We start from the raw sequence: 24,080 nt of genomic DNA, 5'->3' as shown, positions 1-24,080 counted from the left end.
CCGGCTCTTCATTTCCCGGGGCAGAGCGCCCCAGGCTTCAGAGGCAGCTGCTACAACGTCTAACAGCAGGATAAAAAGGCCAGTACGCCACTGTCCCCCCTCAAAAGTTATTCCCAGTTATTGTCGTCATGCCTCTCGTTGACAGACTGACAGCATGTGTGAGGAAGGGGGGCTGCGCAGCATGTAGAGATTATCTGTCAGAATATAGTGACAGTTTTAGCAAATATGCCAAAAAGTAATTTAAAAGAATTCCCTCCTGCTGCTTCAATAAACTTCTAACTTGTGAATTCCCCACGATGGAATACCACACCATCATTTATTTGTTGATTATATTCTGTGTTATTAATCTGAAACTTTAAACTACACAAAGTTATCAAATAAATGTAGTAGAGTGGAGGTATAAAGTTAAGTACAAGTAAATACAAATACAAATACGATCTCCGTCCACATCAGCGTTTTGAGTGCATATCCGAGTTGATCTGTGTCTACATGATAACGACTGAAAACGCACACATAGTGGGCGTTCAGGTGCACTGGGCATGCGTGTTCCCAGTGTAAACATGAAGCAGATGGTCTATTCCCTAGTTACAGAAGATTTGGCGAAAGAATAAAGAAATGCAGACAAAGAATGCATGGACCAATAGCGAGCTGGGACTGTTACTGAATGTGACAAGGGAGGTTAAAGCGACTGTGGCGGCGGAAAACAGACAGGAAGTCCAAGTACAAGTGTAGGTGATAAGTGTTATTTGCATGGGACAAATATTTTAATAAAAATACCAAGTCAAAAACTCTGTCAGTAGCGCCGTGTGGCTGCTTTGCATGACTTATGAGACCCAATCAGAGTGGCAAAGGTGAGCGTCGGAGTCATTGTTCCGAATGATTTTTGTCCCTTCCGCACTAAAGCGCTACCCGGAGTTTTAAGACGAAAACGGGGTCTGCAGCGTTATCAAACTTCTCCGTTTTAGGTCTTCATTTTTGCGGTTTTAGTCTGGACGGGGGGGGTGCAAACGTAGCAAAAGGTCTCCGTTTTAAAACGAAAACGCAGTAGTGTGGACCCTAAAGAGCTTTTCTTATATCACTTTTCAGCACATCAGGAGCCTGTCCTGTACATGAAGAAGCTCATACAGTGTTTGATAGTGACATATAAGAGGGAGTGTTCTGGTGTTTTTTTATGACTCACATCTGTGATTTCCGGGTTGGGGCACTGTGTCGGCTGTGGTGACTGACAGAGCTCCCGGTAAACACAGGTGTGTGTGGCGGAGCACCAAACGCACTGATAGGTGTCATCGGCGTGTTTACACAGACTGCAGTCTTCTCTTCCCACTGAGCAGTTATACAGCACGACTGTCGGGAAGAGGAGGAGAAGAAGAAGAGGAGGTTAGCGCTAATTTGCATAATTCAGCTGGAACTGAATTGGAAATAACAGAGAGAGACTCAAACAGCATAATAAGTGCACATTCACACTTTGTTGAATTGTGTGCGAGTGTGTGTGCGTTTGTATAAGGGACACACCAACCTGTCAGGGTGCTGTCAATCTTCTTCTCAGTGTTTCTGTCTTTGATGTGGAAGGATACGTTCACCTCCTGCTGTTTGTCATAGGAAAACTGCAAGCACACACACACACACACACACTTTGCATTAACACTTTGCATCTATCTAACTGTGAAGGTCAGCACCCACACACAAACACACACACTCCTGCAGCCATAAATCAAGTTTTTCGTCAGGATGTGTGTGTGTAAAGAGAAAAATACAAGAGATAATGAGAGGAGAATTAGCAGCGACACACACACACAGCCTTGTAGCACTATCTTCTTGGGGACCTGTCACTGACGTAATGCATTTCCCAGCCTTACCTAATTCTAACCTGAACCATAAAACCAATGCTAAATCCTAAAAAAAACCTTTAAACTTGTGGGGTCCAGCATTTTGGTCCCCGCAAAGCAGTCGGACCCCACAAGAATAGTGGGATCCTGGTTTTTGCACCCCTACAAATATAGTAAAACAAGCCCAAACCCACACACACACACTCTTTAGCTACATATTGGCAGTCTTAGACTCAGCATGAGGTGAAGATCAATGGAGGCAGAAAAGTGGAAAAGCTGAGGGGTGTGTAAGAAAAAAAAGAGAGAGCAAAAAGTCCCTGACACACACATAGAAACATCAATGACTTATATAAAATAATCATATTGTTAGACTGTCAGACACACGGGGACCTGTTAAACAGCTAAAAAGTAGCGTGAGCTGAAGTATTACTAAAACTGAAAGACAAATAAATAAAAAATCATTACAATACAAATACAACATGAAATACAATAGAACTGAGCTTTTCTGATGGACAATTATGTTAATATACTCACAAATTAACCCCTAATGAGTCACTAATTGTCTAATTATCATTAATGATACACTCCCTGATTTTGAAACGCCTGGTAGGGCTCAAAGATGAGCTTCAACACATAAACAGAGAGCCTGGAGGAAATGTATGCATTTGGTGGCTGCTAAGAATCAGAGAGTGGATCTTTCAGTGGACTAAATGGGTTTAATTTAGGTTATTTAGTGCAGAGGCAAAAAAACAACTACTGCGTCAGTGTACAGACAAATACAGCTTTTTCTTTTTATCTTCCCTGTTGACTTTATTATTTTAATGTCTTCCTCATTATAGCTATTTATATGTTGCTTTATAACATCCATGTGCTCTGCTATAACACCAATGTTGATGGGCTTTTATTATCTGCTCTGGTGCTCATTGGGTGTCCAGAGTCCTCTATACTGACCTCATAACCTGTGAATTTGAACTTTGAGTCTTGCTCCTGTATGACTGTCTTCTCTGTGTGTTTCATCAGCTCAGTCCCGATGGCAAACGTCTTACCCTGGAGACAGAGATGGGCATTATAAAATACATCCAGCAGATGATAAGAACTTATTCACCAGTTGATGTGCAATCTGACGGATCTCACCGTGTAGATGTCCAGGTTTCTTCCCTGGAAACTGATGGGGATTTCAAATCCCACAGGGATTAGCAGCGGCTCCGGTGACTCAAACTGAGGACACCTCTGCGACTTTATCACAGAAAGACAGCCAGTAGAGGAAATATTGAGTTTAACAGTCACATCAACACATATTAGTACAGTAAAGGCCTTCAAATCATCATCTAAAATGATGGGGAACAAGAATATTGTAGACAAAGTAAATTTGTGGTCAGTAAATTAGCATCATAAATTCAAATATTCCACTATTTAATTAAAACCTAAACATCATACATCTTGTATTTAATGTCAAACTGTAGGGACTTTATCTGTGAAGTTTGTTGGGAGACATAAAATAGGACATAAAGGACATTAAATAATGATGAAATAATAAATCCGCCTCCTACGCTGATTATTATTATTATTGTGTACATTTCTAATCGGGGACTCAAAATCAGTCCAGTGCATAAGTTTGGAGTGACCGACTCACTCGTGAGTCGAGTGAGACGAGGGTTGTAACCTGGTAAAAATGTCACAACCTACTAGAGCCAAAATAGATTTTATATAAATGTAATTTGTGATGCTGTTAGATTGCTGCTAGAACGCTTGTTAATACAGGTGTGCGCCTCCCTTTGTGTGCAGCAAAATTTTGTTTTTAAAATGCTAAGTGCCAACAAGTACAGACTGTAGCAGAATATTTCTTCAGATAAAAACCTATTGTGCATTTTGGAAATTATATCTTTTTTCAGCTCTTGGAAATGTTGGAAAGAATACAGCAACAACAGGAATCTAATTCTACAAATACGGGGTGCTGATGGAGCAGCGGATAAGACACTTAACCCCCAGTTGCTCCAGAGGCGTGCGACCTCTGACATGTATAGCAATTGTAAGCTGCTTTGGATAAAAGTATCAGCTAAATGACTGATTATTATTAATATTATTATTACAAACAGAAGTCTCTAATCTTTGCAACTATGCAGAAATACTTGGTTTAAACAGAATGGAAAAAGAAAAAGTGTGCAGCATTTGAGTGCGGATTTACAAAATCCTCCCAAAAACGTGTACAGCACAGAAACGCCTACCTGTTGTGGTTTAACTATGTGGTCTTCATTTACGCCATCTTCTCTGTCACTGCAGCTGTGATCCTGAGCGTTCCACTGACAGCTCCATTCACTGGTCACACACGCTATACACCTGAAAACACAACAACACCAAAAACTTATGATACACGCCATTCAAGTGTGTGTGTGGGCTTGTTCTAGTATATTTGTGGGGTCCAAAAAAACGTTTCATTTTGGTCCCTACAAAGCGGTCAGACCCCACAGGTTCAAAGGGCTGTTTAAGGGTTAGGACTTGGTTTAAGGGTTAAAATTAGGATAAGGTTAGGGCTATGAAGATAGTGACACAAGGATATGTGTGTGTGTGTCTTACGGTGTGTTTGGGTTCTTCCTGACCGTAGCGGCGCAGTTGTAGAAGTGATACTCTCCAGACGTCACATCGATGTTGTTGTTCACCAGAACCTTGACTGGGACGGACACATAATCTGAACACACACACACACAGTTTTAAAGCGAGAGACAAAATAAAGAATAACAAGACAACTGAAATTTTAAAAACACTGAAGAGTATCTGTGACATTCAAAAATATAATGCTACAAAGACTTTTTTCCCCGAGTTCAGTCTCACAGGCAGTACTTCCTCCCAGGTTGAGTACTGTTCACCAAAAGCTCCAAGTTTTGGTTTAAAGATATCCAAAGAAATATGTAGACATTTGGGAAATTGCTGTGATACGTTTCTGATTTTCTGAGCTTTTAATGTGAGATGTTACACCCAAAACACACCTATGATTAATGAAGAGACTAAATACAACCCCTTTTTATCTTGCACCTTACTTAATGCCCAGATTATGCGCAGTTGCACACGACCTAAATGCACTTGCACCATGCGCTTTAGAGCATATGCTTTAGATATTTTAAATAGGGCCCTCAGTCTTTATAATCCAACAGTTCTTTGTCACACAGTAAGTCAGTGAAGGGTAGAAATTTCTGCATGCCAGATGCAACTCAATCAAACAAATTCTCCAAATGAAATAACAAATGAATCCATATATCAATAAACACTTGTGCATCTTGTAAATCCTCCATGTGTCCACTTACCCTGCTGGTCAGGAGTGGGTGGGATTTCCACGGGGTCCGGCAGCGAACAGGTGACCTGTCCACGACTGCTTATGGACATCACAGCGTCCTTGATGACAGAGCCGAAAACACACCACAGCCTATCAGAGGTGCTCAGACTGGGGAGTGTGGGTATGTTGATCTCAACCTAGAGAAGGAGTGTAAAAAGAGAGGGAGTGGGATTAAAGGACACATGAAGGAGTATCAGAGGGAGGCAGACTGAGAGAGGAGGAATCAGGAGAAAAATGTCGAGAGTTGAGAGTAGTTATTTTTCATCTCACATCTCTACTGGCTGCAGTGAGATAAAGAAACGAGACATGTTAGTTAGTGGTACACAGAGAAAGGGAGTGTTTGAGATGAGTGACAGACAAAATCTGGATGTGACAGAGTAATTAAGATAATAATTATATGCATTTATATGCAATATTAAAAAATTGGGCTCGCTTTATTTAATCTTATTTATCCCGAAAATCAAAAGTCCACAACCAACAACAACTTTAATCATGCAAACAAGCGTTGTTTGTGTAGCCAACATCTTACACCTCTACACAAGGTCTGCTTGGTAATCGTAAAAGTTTTATCACCATATATTTAACTTTATAGTGTACTACAAATATATATTGTAATATATTACATTATTTGGAAATTCAATTGTTTTATAGATTAAAAAACAAATGGGAATAGACATTTTCGGCTAGTTTTGGCCAAACTTGACGATGTACTTAATCACACTGGTGTAAATAGCCTGTAAATCTAATTTTCCCAACATAACCAGAGATGTTAAAGGAACAGTTACCTTGATATAAAGTGCAGTTAAAAGCTCCAAAAGGCAGTAAATGGAGTAGTAAGTAGATTATTTTCTTAGATATACTGTTAACACTTCCAGGCTCAAAAATCTCTGAGGACTGGCAAACTTCTATTATGTCACTTTACATATAGTCACATCACCTGACTTTACTCAACAGAACTCCTCTGCCATCAAAAATCTATTAAAAACACATACAAGATCTATACTGCTCCAGTGCATGACAAATTCCTTCATTACAATTAACATGTTCAAAGACAAAGCGAAGAGTAAAAACAATGTCTGGAATATGGAAATTACAAACTGAATAATCTCGTCCAAGGATGGGTTGTAATTTTTTAACACAGCCTTAAAACAAGTTAGATGCCAATATGAACTTTGAAATATGTTTTCTGGCTATAATCACTCCTCCTGTTCAAAGGGGGACTATCCGACTTAAAACACAGTAACTTTGTAAGATTTCTACTTGACTTGATTAACTCAGCCTCATATTAGGGATGTTTTAATGGCTAGTATGAATAGGAGTAATGATTACAACAATCAAACCCTGTTTCAATGGTCATATGGGCACCTGACTGCTGTTTTAAGACGGATGTATTTATTTATTACTTTTATTTGAAACCATACATGTTGACTGTTTTCAGTAATATTTTGTTCATCATTATTTGTCAGCTTTTATGTATGACAGGACAGTTGAGATAAACAGGAAACAGGCAAGAGAGAGAGGGGTTCACATGCAACAAAGGGCTACGGGTTGGACTCGAACCGGCAAGGACTCTGCCGTAGCAGAGAGCTAACTGGCACCCCTACATCCACATTCTTGTTAATAACACTTAGAGAGGGTAATGGAGACAGACAGTACGTGTGTGTTAATAAGCAAGAAAGCAATATGTGTAATTGAGAGAAAATAAGTAAGAAAGTTCAAATGGCTGACCTTGACAAATTGTGCATACAACTGTCTTTGCACGTGTGTATGCAGTCTCGTGTCGTTTGTGTGTGTGGTGGAGTAATAATTACTATTCAGCTGTGCTGTTGAAACATCAGCTCCTCATTACGCCTCGCTGACCTCAACAGTTTTAATTTCGCTGCTTAAGTTTTAATTTCAGACTTTTTGATCTTAGCTAACTGAAAAGCCCCTGAATGAATTCACCGGAGACTTTTTCCTCTTTTTAAGAACGTAAAGCTGCATGAAGCAAAGTTTTTTAAAGCCAAAATCCAACCGTCTTTACTAAATCAAACAAGGGGCTGCAACAGAGACGATGGTCCCAGACTCCCTAATTAACATGCAGAAAATTCACCCATCTGGGCCTAAATTAATTCTGGTATTTGCTGAGGTCAAACTTAAAGAGTTGTTGTGTTTAGAGAGAGCTGGACTCGACTCCTCCCCACCAGAAACTAACGTCATCTCAAAGGATTCAAAGGAAATGAAGACCAAATTAAAACACTTGTGCACAAAGCTGTACAATCATTCCATTTCCTGATCAGAATTTCTGATTGTTTTTGTGATGTTAACAGATTATAACATCGCTATCTGAAGCACAATATGATGCATGAGAAATTAAAATCCCATCAGAAATGAGCAGAGCTGCAGACACGACAGCTGATTTGAGACAGACTTCAGTCACAAACAGAGGACTCAGAGACTTGAAAAGACCAAGACCAGAGTTTATCGAGATCAAGATAAGACCAACACTTTTAGGGGCTGAGACCAAGACCGAAGGAGGGCGAGACCGAGTCAAGACCAAGACCAGTTCCCCACATTACATGACATATAATAAAATGTGGAACGAGATCATAGGTACTTCTCAAATTGATCTGAAAGATCCATATTCCAATTAAACCCCCCACATACAAACACTAAGAGCTGAAATCAACGTAAGCATCTTTATTCAACGCTCCTTTTCCATGCTTACCATTGTGAGGAGGGAGGACAGTCGTCAACAGTAACAACACAATTAGGGTTAATTAGGGTTATAGGATGCATTTGCCCCGCGACCCGACCCCGGATAGGCGGATGAAGATGAGTGGATGGATGGTTACATTTGAAGCAATACAATTCACATCCAATAAAAAAATTAGAATGTAAACAAATAAACCAGACAATTTATTGATATTCCCAAAGTTGTGGTCTTGACTGGTCTTGAAATAAAATCCCAAGTCCTCAATGACCGAGAACAAATGTGGTTGAGTCCGAGATGAGACCAAGACCATCAAAAAGTGGTCTCAAGACCGGTCTCGAGCACTACAACACTACCTGACTCCCAAAGGGCTTCATTTAATAGTTCAAAGCAAAAATTTTGAAGTTGGTACAATCTTGGACTATTAAAAAAAAAAAAAAAAAATGTAAAAGACAGCAGCAGGCAGACCTTGCATAGAAACTCTGTCTTATAAAACTTGCTATAGCAAATACATGTTGCTGCTTTATGCTTTTAATGAATTAAGGTTAGTGAAAGATGGTGGTGTTGGACCCTCATGAACCCTACTACCTTAATCTGGTCTGTTCATACTCCACAACTCATCATATATATATTTTTACAATTGTGGGTGTGGAAAAAAAGGATTAAATAGAACACCCTTTTCCAATATTTAACTAAAAGCACAATCTTTCCCTAAAATTAACCATACCGAAAACTTCTAGAGGCCTAAACTTAAAAACATGTAGGACGTTCAAAGCCCTGTGCTTTGTACACACAGCTATTCATCCTGACCTCCAATCAGACTGTTTGTGCAGTATAACAATGTCACAAATCCTTGATTGGAACAAGGCAGCAATTATTATTCCTCCAAACTATATTTGACAAAGCAAATCAGTAGAATGTAAACGTATTTGTAGCAGACAGGGTTGTTGTCCCACACAGCTTGCATATTTAATCAGTAGTTCTGTGCATTGACAGGACTTTGTCTCAATTGTGTGAAAAAGAAATACTATTAATAACTTTTAGCATCCAAAGCAGAAAGCCTTAAATCTTGAATTTGTTTACAAAGACATGTGACTTTACTTGGACCTGCAATAACTTTTTTCTTTTCGTCACTTGGCAGCAGCATACGCAAGTAGTAAAAATAATTTTGACCTTTTAATGAGGTCATATTATGCTTCTTGCCTCTCATTTATTGAGTTTTATAGCTTTTTTATGCATGTAATAGGTTTGCAAGAATGTCCAGCCCAAAGGGAGTTCCCATCTCCCACAGAAAACTCTGCTCTGAACTGCCTGAAAACAGCTCGTTTGTAGTCCAGCTGTTTCTCTTTCATCCCTGTGACGTCACATGGATGAAAGGGAAATACGCCTCATATAACGCTCGCCAAGCGGCTACTACGACACGCCCTCAAAAACACTGGTGGAAAAACAGTGAGCTGCAGCACACAGCTCTCCTCTCCCTTCCAAACACTAGCTACCCTCCAGGCAGTCAGTGGACATAAAGTTGTTCCTGTGATGTAGAGACAGAGCTCAGTTAAAACTTTATGGATGAAAGATACTTTTGTTACAGATTAATAACTCACCACTCTGAAACTCTTGCTCCAGTCCATGTTGCCAAGCTGGTCGGCAACATGTACAGCTGAAATGAAGCCGTTTACCGGCTTCTCACTGACCCGCCCTTCTCTGCTTCTGATTGGCTAGTAGTCCTTAACTAGGAACTGTGCATGTGCAACTCTCAACAAAGATCATTTAGAGACAAGATGTATCACTCCACAGCTAAAACGAAGCCTTCAACACAGGGTGAAAAGAGGAGCTGCAGCAATGTGAAGTATGACAAAAAATAAGTGAAAATTAAACCATGTAAACCTGTTCTGGTACAACCCCTAAATAAGATTTTGAACCTGAAAATGAGCATAATACCACCTCTTTAAATTGCTGTGGTGAACTTGTGTGCAAACAGTTGCTCATTTACACATCCAGCAGTTAGAGAGCAACATTATCAATAGTTTGGAGTTGTGTTTGTGTCACCTGATTAATGTAAGTGCAATATTCACTCTCTTTAAGCTCTGTTTTTGACATCATGACATGTTGCTGAAAAACATTTAAAGTGATATTTTTTTAAATGATCAGGATAAATGATAGGTGGTTCATTTGAAATTTGCTTATTAACCTGACCTGCGACCTGGCCTTGCCCTCAAGGAAAATATGACTTTAAATTTTGCTTTAAATGGACTTGAAACTTTACACGAACTTGTCTCAGCTGACTTGACAATTGACTTAAACTTGCCCCCAAGGACCGAAAAACAGCTCTTGAAGTAACCAGACGTAATAAACTAAATGCAAAGTTTTTTGCAGTTGCACTTCAAAAGGATTCACCTACTTCTATTTGCATATTGTTTATTATAACCTGACCTGATTGTAATTATCACGCACCCATAATGATGTTTTGTTGACTCTGCATGTCTGATGAGGTTGACTGTGACAACAATGTTACTAAAATCACCAACGTTACAATCTACATACAAAACACATTTCTGCTTTCAGATCAACCGGAGCAAGGGAAAGTCAGTCGATAGTCTGGTGTCTTGAAGGACGACGGGTCTTTCTGGCTCTTAGATCAATTCCTCATTAATTCAGCATGTTCAGACGTTAGGTTCAGTTTAAAATGGCTGCCACAGCATTTTGATTTAGAATTTAAAAATCTCTGTAGTAAAAAAGACACAACAGATATGTTTGGATGGTGATGCCTTTATTTACTTTTTATAGAGCCAAAAATATAATATAAAATATACTATAACATATTCTGTAAGCTCGTAAGTACTTTAAGTATATTTTGATGCTAATACTTTTACTTGAGTCAACATTACCATCACTGCGGTATGGCTACTTCACTTAAATAAAAAGGTCTTAGTAGTTCTTCCACTACTAAAGTCCACATATCCACATATCATTAGCTAACTGTTAGCCGACCAGATTAGATTGCAGGTTACGTTAAAAGTAGTGATGTGCGGATCGATCCTAAAGTATCGATATTTCTGATACCAACGTTTCCTGCTCCAGGATCGATACTCATATAAAAGGATCGATATCTAAACTCAGTCATTTGGAGTGAGTGTGTGTTTTATTATAAGTATCTTACTGCCACCAGGATGGTCTAATTATACTCTGTTCATAGGAACTACTTTTCCTTCTGCCTGTCAAAGTCATGCTTGCACTACGGCTCTGTGACAGAGCTTCTTCTTTGAAGTGAGCCGCTGCAGCCTTTTACATTTCCTGCGATTGAATACAGACTCTGGCTGACTGTAGAAACAGACACATCTGGCTGTATTTTAGCTGTGAATGTAACAATGATGCTCTGTGTGATGTGTGAGCAAAGTTTGTGAGTTTAATACTTTGGCAACACTGCAAACTTCGCTAAACATCTGAGATTAACTGAAAGTAATAGGATGATGATATGAAGCGGTAGTTCTGAGCAGGATATTTTTATTAGGCTATAATTAAAGAATATGACAGTAGTTTGATGTCTTGTCATTATGCAGCTATTATTTTGAATTGGTAAGGCCACAGCCTGCTCCTTATTTCTTTCATAAATACAGAAACGGGAGGGGGGAGGTTACATTAAACTAGAAATATGTAAAAACTATTGGTATCGGCAATACCAGCCTGGGTATTACTTGGTATTGGATTGGATAGGAATTAAGTGGTATCGCACATCACTAGTTAAAAGGTTTGGTACTTTTACTTTAGGCAAAGTTTAAATGCTGGTAATAGTTATTTCTACACTGTGGTATGGCTACTTTTACTTAAATAAAAAAGGTCTTAGTACTTCTTCCACTACTACAGCAAATAGTTAGCATATCATTAGCTAACTGTTAGCCAACCAGATTAGACTGCAGGTTATATAAAAAAAAACCCATTCATGGCTGTCACATTCACTATGAAGTATTTCACCACTGTGTGGAAGCCAGTTCCAGATGTGTAGGTTAACTTGAACTGCTCTAGATTTGGGAAAGTTTAACACTCCAGTAACCACAGTCAAACTTGTTAACCGAGGTAGAATTACTTTTGCACTTACATCATCATCTTCCTTTCTTCTGTAAGGTTAAAAGTAAAAAAACAAAAATGCTATTTGAAAATAATAACTAATTATGTAAGCTAAGAGTCAAACAGTGTCCATGTATTATATTATCAACTTTTGAGGTTTAGCCAGAGTCTTTTAGCATGATAGCATCTAGAAAGCCATCAAGTGAACGTTTTAAACCCTTTTACGGGGTTCTCATTTTAAAATGAATCAGATGGAAACATTTTTAAAAAAGTCAGCAGGAGGCTTTTAACCAACTCTTGAAACAAACGCTAGCTTAATTAGCTAGCTAGTTACAGCTGATGAAGTGTAGTTGTGTTTTTGGTCACAATTATCATTGTAAAGTGTAAACTAAACATGTTCCGTGCAAGAATGGAAAAGCTTGACAGACTTAGCAACAGTTCCTGAAAGGGGAGGACACGTGCAATTAATTGACAGCAACATACTTATTATTTAGCATTCATCAGGTATAACCGTGTTGTTTTGAACCTAACTGAAATCAGTACTGTTGATCCTGTTGCTCATATGTGATTCACCAAAACAAGTTATCATCAGCAGTTTCTGGGTGTGACACAACATTTCCAAGCAAGCATTATTTCACTTTATGAGCTGAATCAGCCCAGAAACTCCAGAGTCAAAGCAACTGTCAGCACAAACAATATAGATTCTATGCAATATACATCTGGCTCATATCCAAAAATAGTAAATTATAATGCCACTGTTCATTAAAAATGTATTTATTTCTTTGTAACTCCCTTGAGGGCCTCTGGCGGACCACGTTAGGAGCCTGTTTGAAAAGCTGCTGATAACACATAGCCCTCCAAGTCTGCGAGAGTTTCAGGAGGTTTGACTGGTTTAAATTTAGCAGAGCTCAGCAAGAACTGAATTTGGCTCAGGGGGGATTCCACTCCGCAGCGGGAAAGACTCTGAATAATATGCATGTTCATTCACACCATCGGTATCACTCTCTACTTCCTACCTGCTGTGTCTTTTTGCAGCTGAGGTTTGGAGGGTTGAAGCTCTGGATCCGAACACACTGCTGATTGGGTGACCACAGCCAGGTGTTTTCCTCCGTCGACCTCCTACACTCCTGCTTCCTGGTGCACCTGCGAGTCAAGCAGATGGAGATAATATCAAACTTCCCTAATAGTTCGATCTCATCTCAGAAATTTGACTCAATTAAAACGTTTCACTAAATAACAGAAAAAGCGATAGTGTTACCTTAGTTTAATTAATACATACACGATGGAAACACATGATGTTTGTTTGAAACCTTTATACACACAGACAGATTGACTCACTTTCCCTCCAGGACACACCAGCCACAGTACGGATCCTTCAGCGAGACGCAGGAGTGGCAGTCTGTCTTCAGGTGGCATTCCTGGACTGCAACCATTGTGATCTGCATATAGAAGTCAGACTTTTATTGTGAATGAGCTGTAATTGTGAACAACATGCAGCTTAAGGGTAAGAGGTAACCCTTTCGATTAGGACAAAAAAAATGGATGATTCTCAGGCAAGGTCTGATTTTTAAGCAGATTTATGGACAGTTTCTCACGATGGACATCAGAGATAATGATATCCTTGCAACGTTTATTTACTGTACTGTAGGCTGACAGTACAGAGCTGAGCCTGACAAGCTTGGCCTGAAATGGACACCGTACAGAAAAGACTTATCCTGTTTCTTGTTTGTTTTTTTTAAAAAGAAGAATGTCTGGAGAAAAATACAGGTGATAAATGCTGAGATGCATTTGGGACATGTGTTTTGGTTTTGTGTTTGTACGGTTTTACTTTCCCAGCTGTCAGATTTAATGCACTGCCTTATGCTGCATTCAGGTACTCCTCGGATGGTTCCACTTCCCGAGTTGGGAAGTTGTTTTTCCTACTTCTGTGTTTTCATAAGCTTTAAGTCATCTACGTAGACAGCAGCTAACCTAATACCATACTAAAAATTACATACAAAAAGCATTTACTGTGATCTGTGATGTTTTTGCGTGATACGACGTCAACTACAAATCGAGTACCAAAGTTTTCGCTGACTTTGCAAGTCGTAGTTGAGGGGGCATTCAAGCGAATAGTCCCAGTTGTGAACACATTTTTCTGATTATAACGCCACATGAATGCAGGGTTAATGATTAATCATGTGCTCAGAGTTACACCCAAGATATACGTCACTTAGTATTTACCCTGTGTATTATTTTCTTGGTCTTGATTTGGATGGATGGTATTTTTAGTAGAGAAGTTCTTCCAGCCAGCTGTGGAAATAATTTTCCTCTCTGACAAGAAGAGCTCGGTCTAATAAATTTAAATGAGCAGATGGAACAAGCTCGAGTATCGTCACTTGACTTGATCAAAGTAAATTGCCCTCTTGAAGTGCATTCTAATTAATTCATTTCTGAATCAATAACATCAATTTCACTTCGGTGTGGCGTCAGAGAATGATGGCGACCGAAAGATGAAAGGACAAAAGAAGAGAAAGACAGATGAAGAGAAAAGAGAATGAGTGAATAAATCAATGGCTGACTCCTGTGTGGTAATGCAGACGGATGTATCGGCGTTAGTCGAACGAACGAATAAATGATCAAATAAGACGGTCAGAATAAATGACTCATGGCGTGATGGATGAAATGAAACAGTAGAAGTAAGCACATGACTGAGTCCCTGACCTTCTTTATATGTGGCGACACAGAGGTGTTAGATGGATAGGAGGAGAGAGAAATGGATTTAGTAAAAAAAAAAAGAACGATCAATGTGTCCAAGTCTGAGTGAGTTTGACCTTTTTCTCTGTGGTGATGTACAGGTGTTGGAGGCTGGAATCGAACAGCAGGTTCTTGTTGACCTTGTCTCCCGTGATCACAACTCGCGAGTACACCTCAGGATGGGCCGACAGATGTACCTTCAGCATCTATAGAAACACAAATACTGCATTAACACACTTTGACCCACTCTGCACTCTGGATTTTCTCCTTTGTACAGACAAGAAGGAAAAAATGTCCAGCTTTCTCAGGATAGAAAGCTCATTCACAGCAGTTTAGGACTGCAGCAAATAAAATGTATTATAAAAAGCTGGTCTCTTTATTTGGAGGTTTCCTGGAAAACTGTGTTTTTTAGTAAAACAATAAAGGGGAATTTGTAGACAAGGTTATGAGATATTTATATAGGTTTAGTGTACTGTGTTGAGTTTAAACTCTTGTTTATTTCCTGAAAATGTCATTGAAAGAACTGTGAACCAAAATAAAAATGTATAAATGGATTATTGAAAACTTGATCCTTCCTGTTTTTCTAATAGTATGCTAACCAGTAGACAAATCACATTTTTGTGCAGAATTATTACAACATTACATTTATTCATTTAGCTGACGCTTTTTTCCAATGCGACTTACAATTGCTAAGTATGTCAGAGGTCGCACGCCTCTGTAGCAACAAGGGGTTAAGTGTCTTGATCAGGGACACTTTGGTGGATGCATTGGAGGACAGTGGGAATTGAACCTGAGTTTGAGTCTCTCAAACAAAGGCATGTGTCTTATCCACTTCACCATCTCCAGAACAATGTGCAGTCACTAGGAATTGATTGGATGCGTGCATTTATTTGTACATTTTCTCTATAATTACTAGTAGTACCACAATACTAAATGTTGGTAGTAACAGTTAGATATCAGTTCATTTCCAGGAAACTAAGAAATGCTTTAAATCCAAATAATTATTTAATTAATTATTTAACTATAATTTAGTCTTTTCTTATTGAATTCTAAAATATTAACCACAATACAAACCTACTGTGGTACTCAAACGCCCGAACAGTCATTTCTTACTGTATAACTCTTTGGTTTTGCCACAAACAGTTTATAATATGATATAACAACATAACCGACTGACAGGTTGTGCATCTCCAGAATTATATGATCAGCTGATGAGCCAACTAGCTGGTGAGCTTTCTAGAGAGGCGTCCTGGTAGCCTAGCTGTTAAGACCTTAGATTTATACTGCGATCTCTGGTTTGACAACTGCCCCTAACTTTCTTGCGAGCACTATAATAAGCTAACCGGCTAACTAGCCAGATAACTAGCTGGTGAGATATCTAGCTAACGTTTTTAGCTACTCAGTACAAGACTCTTTTCCTTGGGTATGTGTGGTTCATGATGTCCCTAAGACCATTAACAATATAGGCCTACTTGACTACAGTCTTTTCAGTCAATACAAACCTTTAACATCATCAGAAAACATTAATAACTTTTATTTAGCTATTTATATTTATTGTTTACACACCAAAGCTAAGACTAAGGATTGTAAAACTGAATGAATGGTGAAAAGTCAGCCGGGGAGTCTTTACCTCTCCAGTGGCGGTGCCCAGAAACGCCACAGCGTGCCCCATTTCCACAGCCACAGCCACGGCGGTCATGTGAACCTTTCGGATTAATTGGGGCTCAGCTGTTAAGGCGAACTCGGCCTTGCTGGCCAATGGGGAAGGCAGGAACTCGGCTCCACACTTGTAGTTGAGGGCCATGTGCTTTTGATGAAGCAGAACAGAAATTAAAATCACTAGTAGAATATTCATATTAATACTGAATTTTTGACGCATTGTCAATATTTATCTCGCTCTTATTTCAGTCTCTTTTTATCTCTCACACAAAGGCATAGTTCCTCACCTGATTACTGCTGAGACACAGCTCTTCAGACTTGGAGGAGTAAGGCGAGTAGACAGCAGACTTCTCGTTAATGATACCGGTGTTGCTGTAACAGGCTCCTATTATCTCCACCAGCCTCTTATTTATAGACTGCAGAGGGTACATACCTATCAACAGGAGCAAAAACACACAATTTTTACCTGTTTTCCACCAGTTTTAAGTATTCTATTTAGCTGAAATGAGTCCATGTTTTCTGTCAAAAATCACAAACAAAAATATTTAAGGATTGCAAGTCCGAACTATTTACAGTGTTTTTTTTGATAAAAGAAACCTTTACTGTAGGTGAAATGTCTGCAAAGAATGTGTACATCCTAATGAGGTTACACAAAACTTTCAACTGCGGCGCATTTTTGTCAAGACTGTCCACACCTCTAAGAATAGGGCGACCTAAGGAAAATAATAATCACTCTTTCACTTTTGGACTCAAAACCAAATAACAGTATATTATTAAATAACAGTATGTTATTGGGTAAAAAGAAAATAGAGAAATTTTTTAACTGTATAACCATTTAAATTATTTTCAATATAATGGAAAATCTGGGTTTTGATCACTCTCTTAAGGTGTTAAACAGCTGTATTGACAGATTTGTCTGGCTGCGTAGAATCATTTCTGCACATTCTCACCACAAGTTGCTGTTCTGGAGCTTTCTGTCATATAACATGATCTTCATCGCCAGATAAAGTTACCCTGCTGTTATGTGAACATATCTGAGAAAACTGCCATTTTTCTCTGAGCACTTTAACGACTTCTCGTCCATGTTGGCTCAAAAGCTGAGGTTTAAAGTAGAGGAATGCACTTTGAACTTTCGCTCTGTTGATGAAGATCATGCAAAATGATCAAAAGCTCCAGAGTATTTACTTAGTAAAATGTGCAGTACATTTGTTTTATCAGCTGCTGTTTCCAAGGTCAAGAATGAACTCTGAACCTCAGATTTATTAACAGATTTGTGTTGAACAAAAGGATTTGTGAAATATAAATATATTTCAGAGCCACATGGTTATAAATGGCAACTAACAGACAACCGTCAGCCAACATAAAATACAAGGAACACCAGCCTATATTCAGATGACACCTACACAAGGCAGAAGTAAGTGGGTCTTCATCAGAGGTGAAGGTGACAAACAGCACCTTGTCAGAGGCTGAAACTGGTCCGTACTGGCCTGATTTGGTCATAGCCTGAGCCAAAACATCACCTGGTGTTGCTACATAGGCGGCCTGGGAGACGAGGAAGAGATAAAAATGCTGAATGTTAGATGTTCACAATAAAAATATGTATTTAGCTGATATAACAGTGGTACAGTGAGAGTAAAGACCCCATATGTTGAAGCTATTTCAAGTTCAAGAGCATTTTAAATCCAATTTATAAAGTTTTTTTCCAGGGTCAGGATCGAGGCATTCTCAAAAAGGCTCCAATTTAACACAAACGCATCCAAACGTGAAATGTCCAAATGTGTTTTTCCAAATCACTGCTGCCCTAAAAAAAAATGCTGCGGCGACCCAGTGGCTGAAGAGTGTATTATCATTACCTGAGCTTTGTTGTACTTGTTGGTAGCGCTGCAGTTGAGCTGCAGCTCGGTGTAGGAGTAATAACCCTGATCGTTCTCGCACATCCTGGAGATGAAGGTGAAGTTCTTGGTGTCCTGAACCCCCAGCGTCCGCGAGAACAGGAAGTACACAAAGCCGCCGTCTTTGAAAGCAAAGCGGAAGTCGTGGAGGTACCGCAGGACGAAGGGGTTGGCCTGGACCGCTGAGGCCTCTATGATGCTGTCAAAAACCACCCAATCACCATAGTCCTTGAGGATGCGGGTGGAGATCAGCTTGGTGCTGTCGTGGCTGCCGTACCCCTTTCCAACCTAAGACAGAAGAAACATCAAACTTATGTAATGAGTAGGGATGGGTATCGAGCAGCGATACCGCTAATCGACTGAAACAGACCAGTATCGAGTAGTATCGAAACGTCTCAAGTTGGTTAACTTAAATTCCTCCTTCCTCTGAGGATGACCTAATTAGGATGAGGAGCGATATGATACAGTTTCCCAATATTTTTATATAACAGGTTTTTTAAAAAAGAAAAAGATCTCCTTGCTTGTCCATAACAACAAAAAAATAGCAAGGTATCAAATGAAGTACTCCATTGGTATCTGTACCACTTCAAGGGTACTGGTTTTGGTACCGGTATCGTAAAAATTTTAAACAATACCTAACCAACCCTAGTAATGAGGCTGTCACGTTTCTGGGGTGTTTGTGTTTCATGTATCCTGTATTTCCTGTTTTATTTTGAAGTTGTTCTGTCCCTGGTGTCATTGAGTTCACCTGTGTCTCGTTATGTCCTCCTCACTGCGGTACTTAGTCGGTCTGTTCCCCTCATTCTTTGCTATTTCATACCACTACTTCATCTATGTTTATCACTCAGCCCTGATGTTGTTGTTGCACTCTAATTAATGCCGTATTGGATTAATTTGCTTCTTTGTCTGGATTAATTTTGCCTTGTTTTGAACCGCCTGCCTCACCATCATTGTAAGTTCCACATTTTATTAACAAATCTGCTCTGCCTGGTGACTGCGCCTGGGTCCAAATCCTAGGTTTTCCTCATCAGCGCTGAAACTAATCATAACAGCAGCATCTGAAAAAGGTCTTGTTTTCATTTTGTCATTAAGACAAAGTGCTTTATATACGTTTTCTTTATGTGTTAAGCTCCAGTTGTAGACTTGAGACTGGAGGCATGGACTGCAATGTCGCAATTACGACTTAACTTGTCGGAGACTTGATCTGACTTGAGACTGCGGAACGACCGAACAACAGTGTCACACAGTTTACACAGTTTATCATCAGGCCTTTGTACCAAAAAGTTATGTAAAACTCACAACATTAAGAGGAAAATAGTCAAATGCTGTTTCAATCCAATGGTCAACATTTACATTTATTTATTTAGCTTTTATCCAAAGCGACTTAAAATTGCTATACATGTCAGAGGTTGCACGCCTCTGGAGCAACTAGGGGTTAAGTGTCTTGCTCAGGGACACATTGGTGGATGTCTCACAGTAGGAATCAAACCCGGGTCTCTCACACCAAAGGCATGTGTCTTATCCACTGCCCCATCACCTCCCCATTTAGCACCCAAAGACTTTAATCATGACTTGTGACTTGCATTAGGAAGCTACACTTATCAATATCTTTATGTTAACAATAGATCAAGCAACTAGATGAAGAAGGTGAAATAGCTGAAGAGCCAGGTATTTTTTTTTTAAGCAGTTTGTTTGTGACCAAAACAGAGCTAAAAAAAAAAGAGCAAATATTGGACTTATGTTCATTATGTATGACATAATGTCAATACTAATGTTTCTTTATGTCTGCTGGGTGTGAATAAGCAACAGGACCAGAACATCATAAAACATCTTGTAAAGATCTATCCACTGATACTGTGTGACTAACTGACAAGAGCGTTCATTTCCCATATGGTTGCCAATTTCATTTCTCCACACAAATTGCAATTTTATTGCGTTTGTTCACACAACATCACAGATGGAAGTGATCATTCATATTCTTTATTTATTTATTTTTTATTCCCTCGGTGCCACTGGAAATTATATATTTAAGTGTTTCTTTTCCTTCTTACCAGGAACACGGTGAAGTTATCTCTATCCTTGGTGAAGTATGACATCACTCCCACCACGGAGACGCCCTCCTCGGCGCTCGCCACGTATGACTTCTCTCCTTTGGTGTCACTGAAGTACAGCAGCTGCTCCACGTTGCTCAGGTTCATCAGAGAGCAGATGCCTCTGTAGACGCTGCCACAGACCACCAGCTCGTTGTTGGCCTTGTGGACCAGCAGCAGCTTGTTGTGGTTGTTTGTTTCCACGGCCTCCTCGCAGGCGTCGGTGACTGGCGGCGTGCATTGTCGGTTGTCTCGCTTTGGGCCCGTGTCGGTGTGGGCCTCGACTTCGAGGTCAGAGTTCAGCTGGTAGAGTTTGTTGACGGCGCCGACGTATAGCCGGCCCGTATGAGGATCGGCCACCACGTTGTTGATCAGAAACTCAGAAAGGAACTCTGTGTTTTTGCCCTGGGAGGGGCTGAGGTAAATGGATGCCAGGGCGAACAGGGCAAACTGCCACGCCAACCACCGCTCCATCATGACTGTTGGAAAAACAGAGATAAGAAAGAAGTGTTGGTTGTGTTTCTTTTTCTTTTTGCCCCAACATCAATTACATTTATTCATTTTAGCTGACGCTTTTATCCAAAGCGACTTACAATTGCTATCTATGTCAGAGGTCGCACGTGTTACTGTGTTACACAGAGGGTTACTGTGGGGAACTGAACCTGGGTCTCTCACATCAAAGGCATGCGTCTTATCCACTGCGCTGGCAAAGTTCTGAAATAATTAACATTTTGTTGCTGCGTCTGTGCAAAAGCGGTAAGTCAGATTGATCGATTAGTCCATCTGTAGAAAATGAATCAGTAACTATTTGATAATGACCTAATCTGAAGTCATTTATCAAGCAGGAATGCTGAACACTGTTGCTTTAATCTGTTTTATATCATTGAAAATTGACTATCTTTTAGTTTTGGACTGTTGGTCAGACAAAACCAGACGTTTAAAGATGTCACATTGAGCTCTGGGACATTGTGAGAGATGTTTTAATTTAAACAATTAATTACTAAAGAAAAATAAATGACATATTAATCTGTAATGAAATTAATACTAAATTACAGCCCTAAACTGTTTTGTAAAAACTTTTGTATTTCTGACAAACAGTCCTGACAATAAACCCACTGAACTTGACTTTAAGAGACAAAGACAGTTAGTGCTTGTCCTCTAAACAAAGCAGAACACTGTACTGTGGGACAGCACCAACAGCAGCAGAAACTCAAGGAGAAAAGAATGAACGCTGAAAGCAAAGAGAAACGAGAAGCGGTAATGAGAAGCTTCTCATTAAAACCCCCCCAAAAAACGAGAGGTGGAGGAGGATGAGGAGGAGACCGTGGAGGTAACGGCCTGAAAAGTGAGAGTTGCTGAGACAGATTAGATTAGCAAAGACAAAAGACAAAAGTGTGTGTATGTGTGTGAAAAGGGAGACTGAGTGTAGCAATTAGTTGTCTGACATACTGAGTTTCTCCTTCCATTAGTCTGGATGGGTGTGTTTAATTATAGCTGTGGCCCGTGGCTGTAAAACAAGGCTCCAGTGTGCAGTAACATCACGCTCACTGTAATAACATCTTTCTGCAAAAACTGTTTGCTTATGATGCTACTATCAGGTTATTCTTGGATGATTCACATAAACTCCACGAGATCATTTCCCCTCCTAAATTGTACTGAGTGCATCCTAAAAAATGTTTTTCATTACAGCAGCATCGTCTCGTTCTTCTGTCCAGTAAATCAAACTGTTTAGAGTCACATCATGTTCATTTATTTACGCTCCCGTGATCAGGCATTTTACTGGCCAATCACTGATTTTACAGGGGCTATCAGATAGTTCTGATTGGTGGTCAATTGACTGGAGCTTCCCCTGTGCTCTTACTCTCTCCAAATTAGATTCACTTCAGTTCGCCTCATTGCAAAGGGATTTATTAGTGTGAAAAGCCTTATCTCTCTAACCACCTGCTCGCCTAAATTACCTATCCACTGATATCAAAAGTATTACATTGGAGAAATAACATAAACAGACTTTTGAATGAACAGTTAAGACAGGAACCCCAAAGTTCCCCACAGGAATATTATTTGGATCTGAATATTGAATTTGAAATCCAACACTTTGTAACAGCATTGCATTCACAAAATAACTACAAATTAGGAAAGTTATTTTTCTGGGAAACTTTTTAATTCATTTACGCTTTCAACTGTGTTTTCATTCAGACTTCTGAAAGAAATACAAAACAATCTTTTTGTGTCAGGGTAACTCTATTTTGGTGGACTGCCTAATTAAATACTACAGTTTACAATGCAATCACACAAGATGTCTTGATAAAGATACCTGAAGTCTACAATGACAAGCTTTCTTTGTGCGTTGTCGATTCTGTAGCATCATGTCTGTGATTGTCGATGGTTTGATCGTCACCATGTCAAAGCGTCCGAGACAATGAACCCCAAATGAATAGGAATCTCTATTCAGGTGTTGTGGTACCTTTGAGCGATGGTTTCATACGTTTATAGAGGGTCCCACTATAGCTAGGGAGCATTCTGACAACATAAAGGCTACAAAGATCCAGAAAAGACTGGAAGAGTTGTGTTTGATGTGCTTTGGCTGGTTTGTATTTCCTAACCTGTTTGGTTAGTTAAAACAAACCCTGGTGCAGACCAAACAAACAGGACCGCGGCCGCCTGAAAAGGAAGGCCCTGCTCTGTCTCTAAACCAGACTATTGTGCGGTTAGCTTGTGGTGTGAAAGCGAAAAAGACCAACCACAGGATTTTCTGATAGTAAATGTGTGATATTGGCTTGATTTCTAAAGCTAGAATACTATTAAATCAATCAGCTGATCATGAACTGTTCAGGATCTTAATCTTATAATCTGAGCTGTATAAGACATGTGCACTCACCGGCCACTTTATTAGGTAAACCTGTTCAATTGCTTGTTAACACAAATAGCTAATAAGCCAATCACATGGTGGCAACTTAATGCATTTAGACGTTGTCAAGACAACTTGCTGAAGTTCAAATCAATCAGAATTGTGAAGAAAGGTTGTTTGGACCGAAATGTCTTGTTGATGTCAGAGGTCAGAGGAGAACAGTAACTCAAGTAACCTTTCGTTACATCCAAATTTGCATCTTGGATGTGCAGCCGACAAAATCTGCAGCAACTGTGAGATGATCTATCATGTCAATATAGACCAAATTCTCTGAGGAATGTTTCCAACAACTTTTTTAAAGACTGCCACGAAGGATTAAGGCAGTGCTGAAGGCAAAAGGGGGTCCAAGCTGGTGCTAGCAAGGTGTACCTAATAAAGTGGTCAGTGAGTGTATATATCCACGTAAAATAACTTAGTAAACATAGTAACACGTAGGTGCAGCGATTTTCCCTGATCAATCAAGGCAGTCAAAAGTAGATAAAACTGTGGTCTGTTGTGCTTGTATCCTACTCTGTGTACTTTGGCAGTATCGCCAGTATCGAATCTACAAGATAAATATTGTTTAATTTTAAATTTTTTTGCCCTTGCTTGTGGCCTCCTCTCTCATTAAATTTCATTTCTCTCCAACACCACAGTAAAAAGAAAAAAGACGGCAGGTATATTCACCTTCTTCATCTCTTTCTCTCTCAGAGGGCCCGTTATGGATGTGTGCATCTGCCACATCAAAGGAAAATCATCTTTGGTTTCCACATGGGATCTATCTGTGCTCTGTCAGCCATCTTGCCCCCTTTCTTTTCTCTCTGCCTTATTTTCTTCTTCTTTCATCCCGCTGCTTTGGTTCTTTAAAGCCTGACTGGTGTCAGCCCAGGAATAAACTGTATGTCAAT

General features: G+C 39.6%; 1 protein-coding gene across 2 annotated transcripts in view; it reads right to left on the bottom strand.

Moving 5' to 3' along the window:
* plxnb2a.1 (plexin b2a, tandem duplicate 1) overlaps positions 1-24,080 on the bottom strand; it is a 204,804-nt gene that overhangs the window by 36,570 nt on the left and 144,154 nt on the right. For both annotated transcript variants that reach the window (XM_046071716.1, XM_046071717.1), the window contains 15 exons: positions 20,247-20,764; positions 18,157-18,483; positions 17,707-17,845; positions 16,591-16,736; positions 16,275-16,451; positions 14,722-14,850; positions 13,247-13,347; positions 12,925-13,051; positions 5,126-5,291; positions 4,401-4,512; positions 4,052-4,163; positions 2,961-3,062; positions 2,778-2,873; positions 1,517-1,604; positions 1,181-1,344 (listed from right to left, as the gene is read on the bottom strand). In XM_046071716.1, coding sequence (XP_045927672.1) covers positions 1,181-1,344; positions 1,517-1,604; positions 2,778-2,873; positions 2,961-3,062; positions 4,052-4,163; positions 4,401-4,512; positions 5,126-5,291; positions 12,925-13,051; positions 13,247-13,347; positions 14,722-14,850; positions 16,275-16,451; positions 16,591-16,736; positions 17,707-17,845; positions 18,157-18,483; positions 20,247-20,762 — 2,502 coding nt within the window. In that variant the 5' untranslated portion in view covers positions 20,763-20,764. The remainder of the gene's footprint in view (positions 1-1,180; positions 1,345-1,516; positions 1,605-2,777; positions 2,874-2,960; positions 3,063-4,051; positions 4,164-4,400; positions 4,513-5,125; positions 5,292-12,924; positions 13,052-13,246; positions 13,348-14,721; positions 14,851-16,274; positions 16,452-16,590; positions 16,737-17,706; positions 17,846-18,156; positions 18,484-20,246; positions 20,765-24,080) is intronic.

Source organism: Micropterus dolomieu, linkage group LG16 (assembly GCF_021292245.1).
Source record: "Micropterus dolomieu isolate WLL.071019.BEF.003 ecotype Adirondacks linkage group LG16, ASM2129224v1, whole genome shotgun sequence".
In the NCBI taxonomy this organism is placed as follows: Eukaryota; Metazoa; Chordata; class Actinopteri; order Centrarchiformes; family Centrarchidae; genus Micropterus; species Micropterus dolomieu.
Note: the sequence above shows the minus strand (reverse complement) of the source record. Positions and strands in the feature narration are given on the sequence as shown.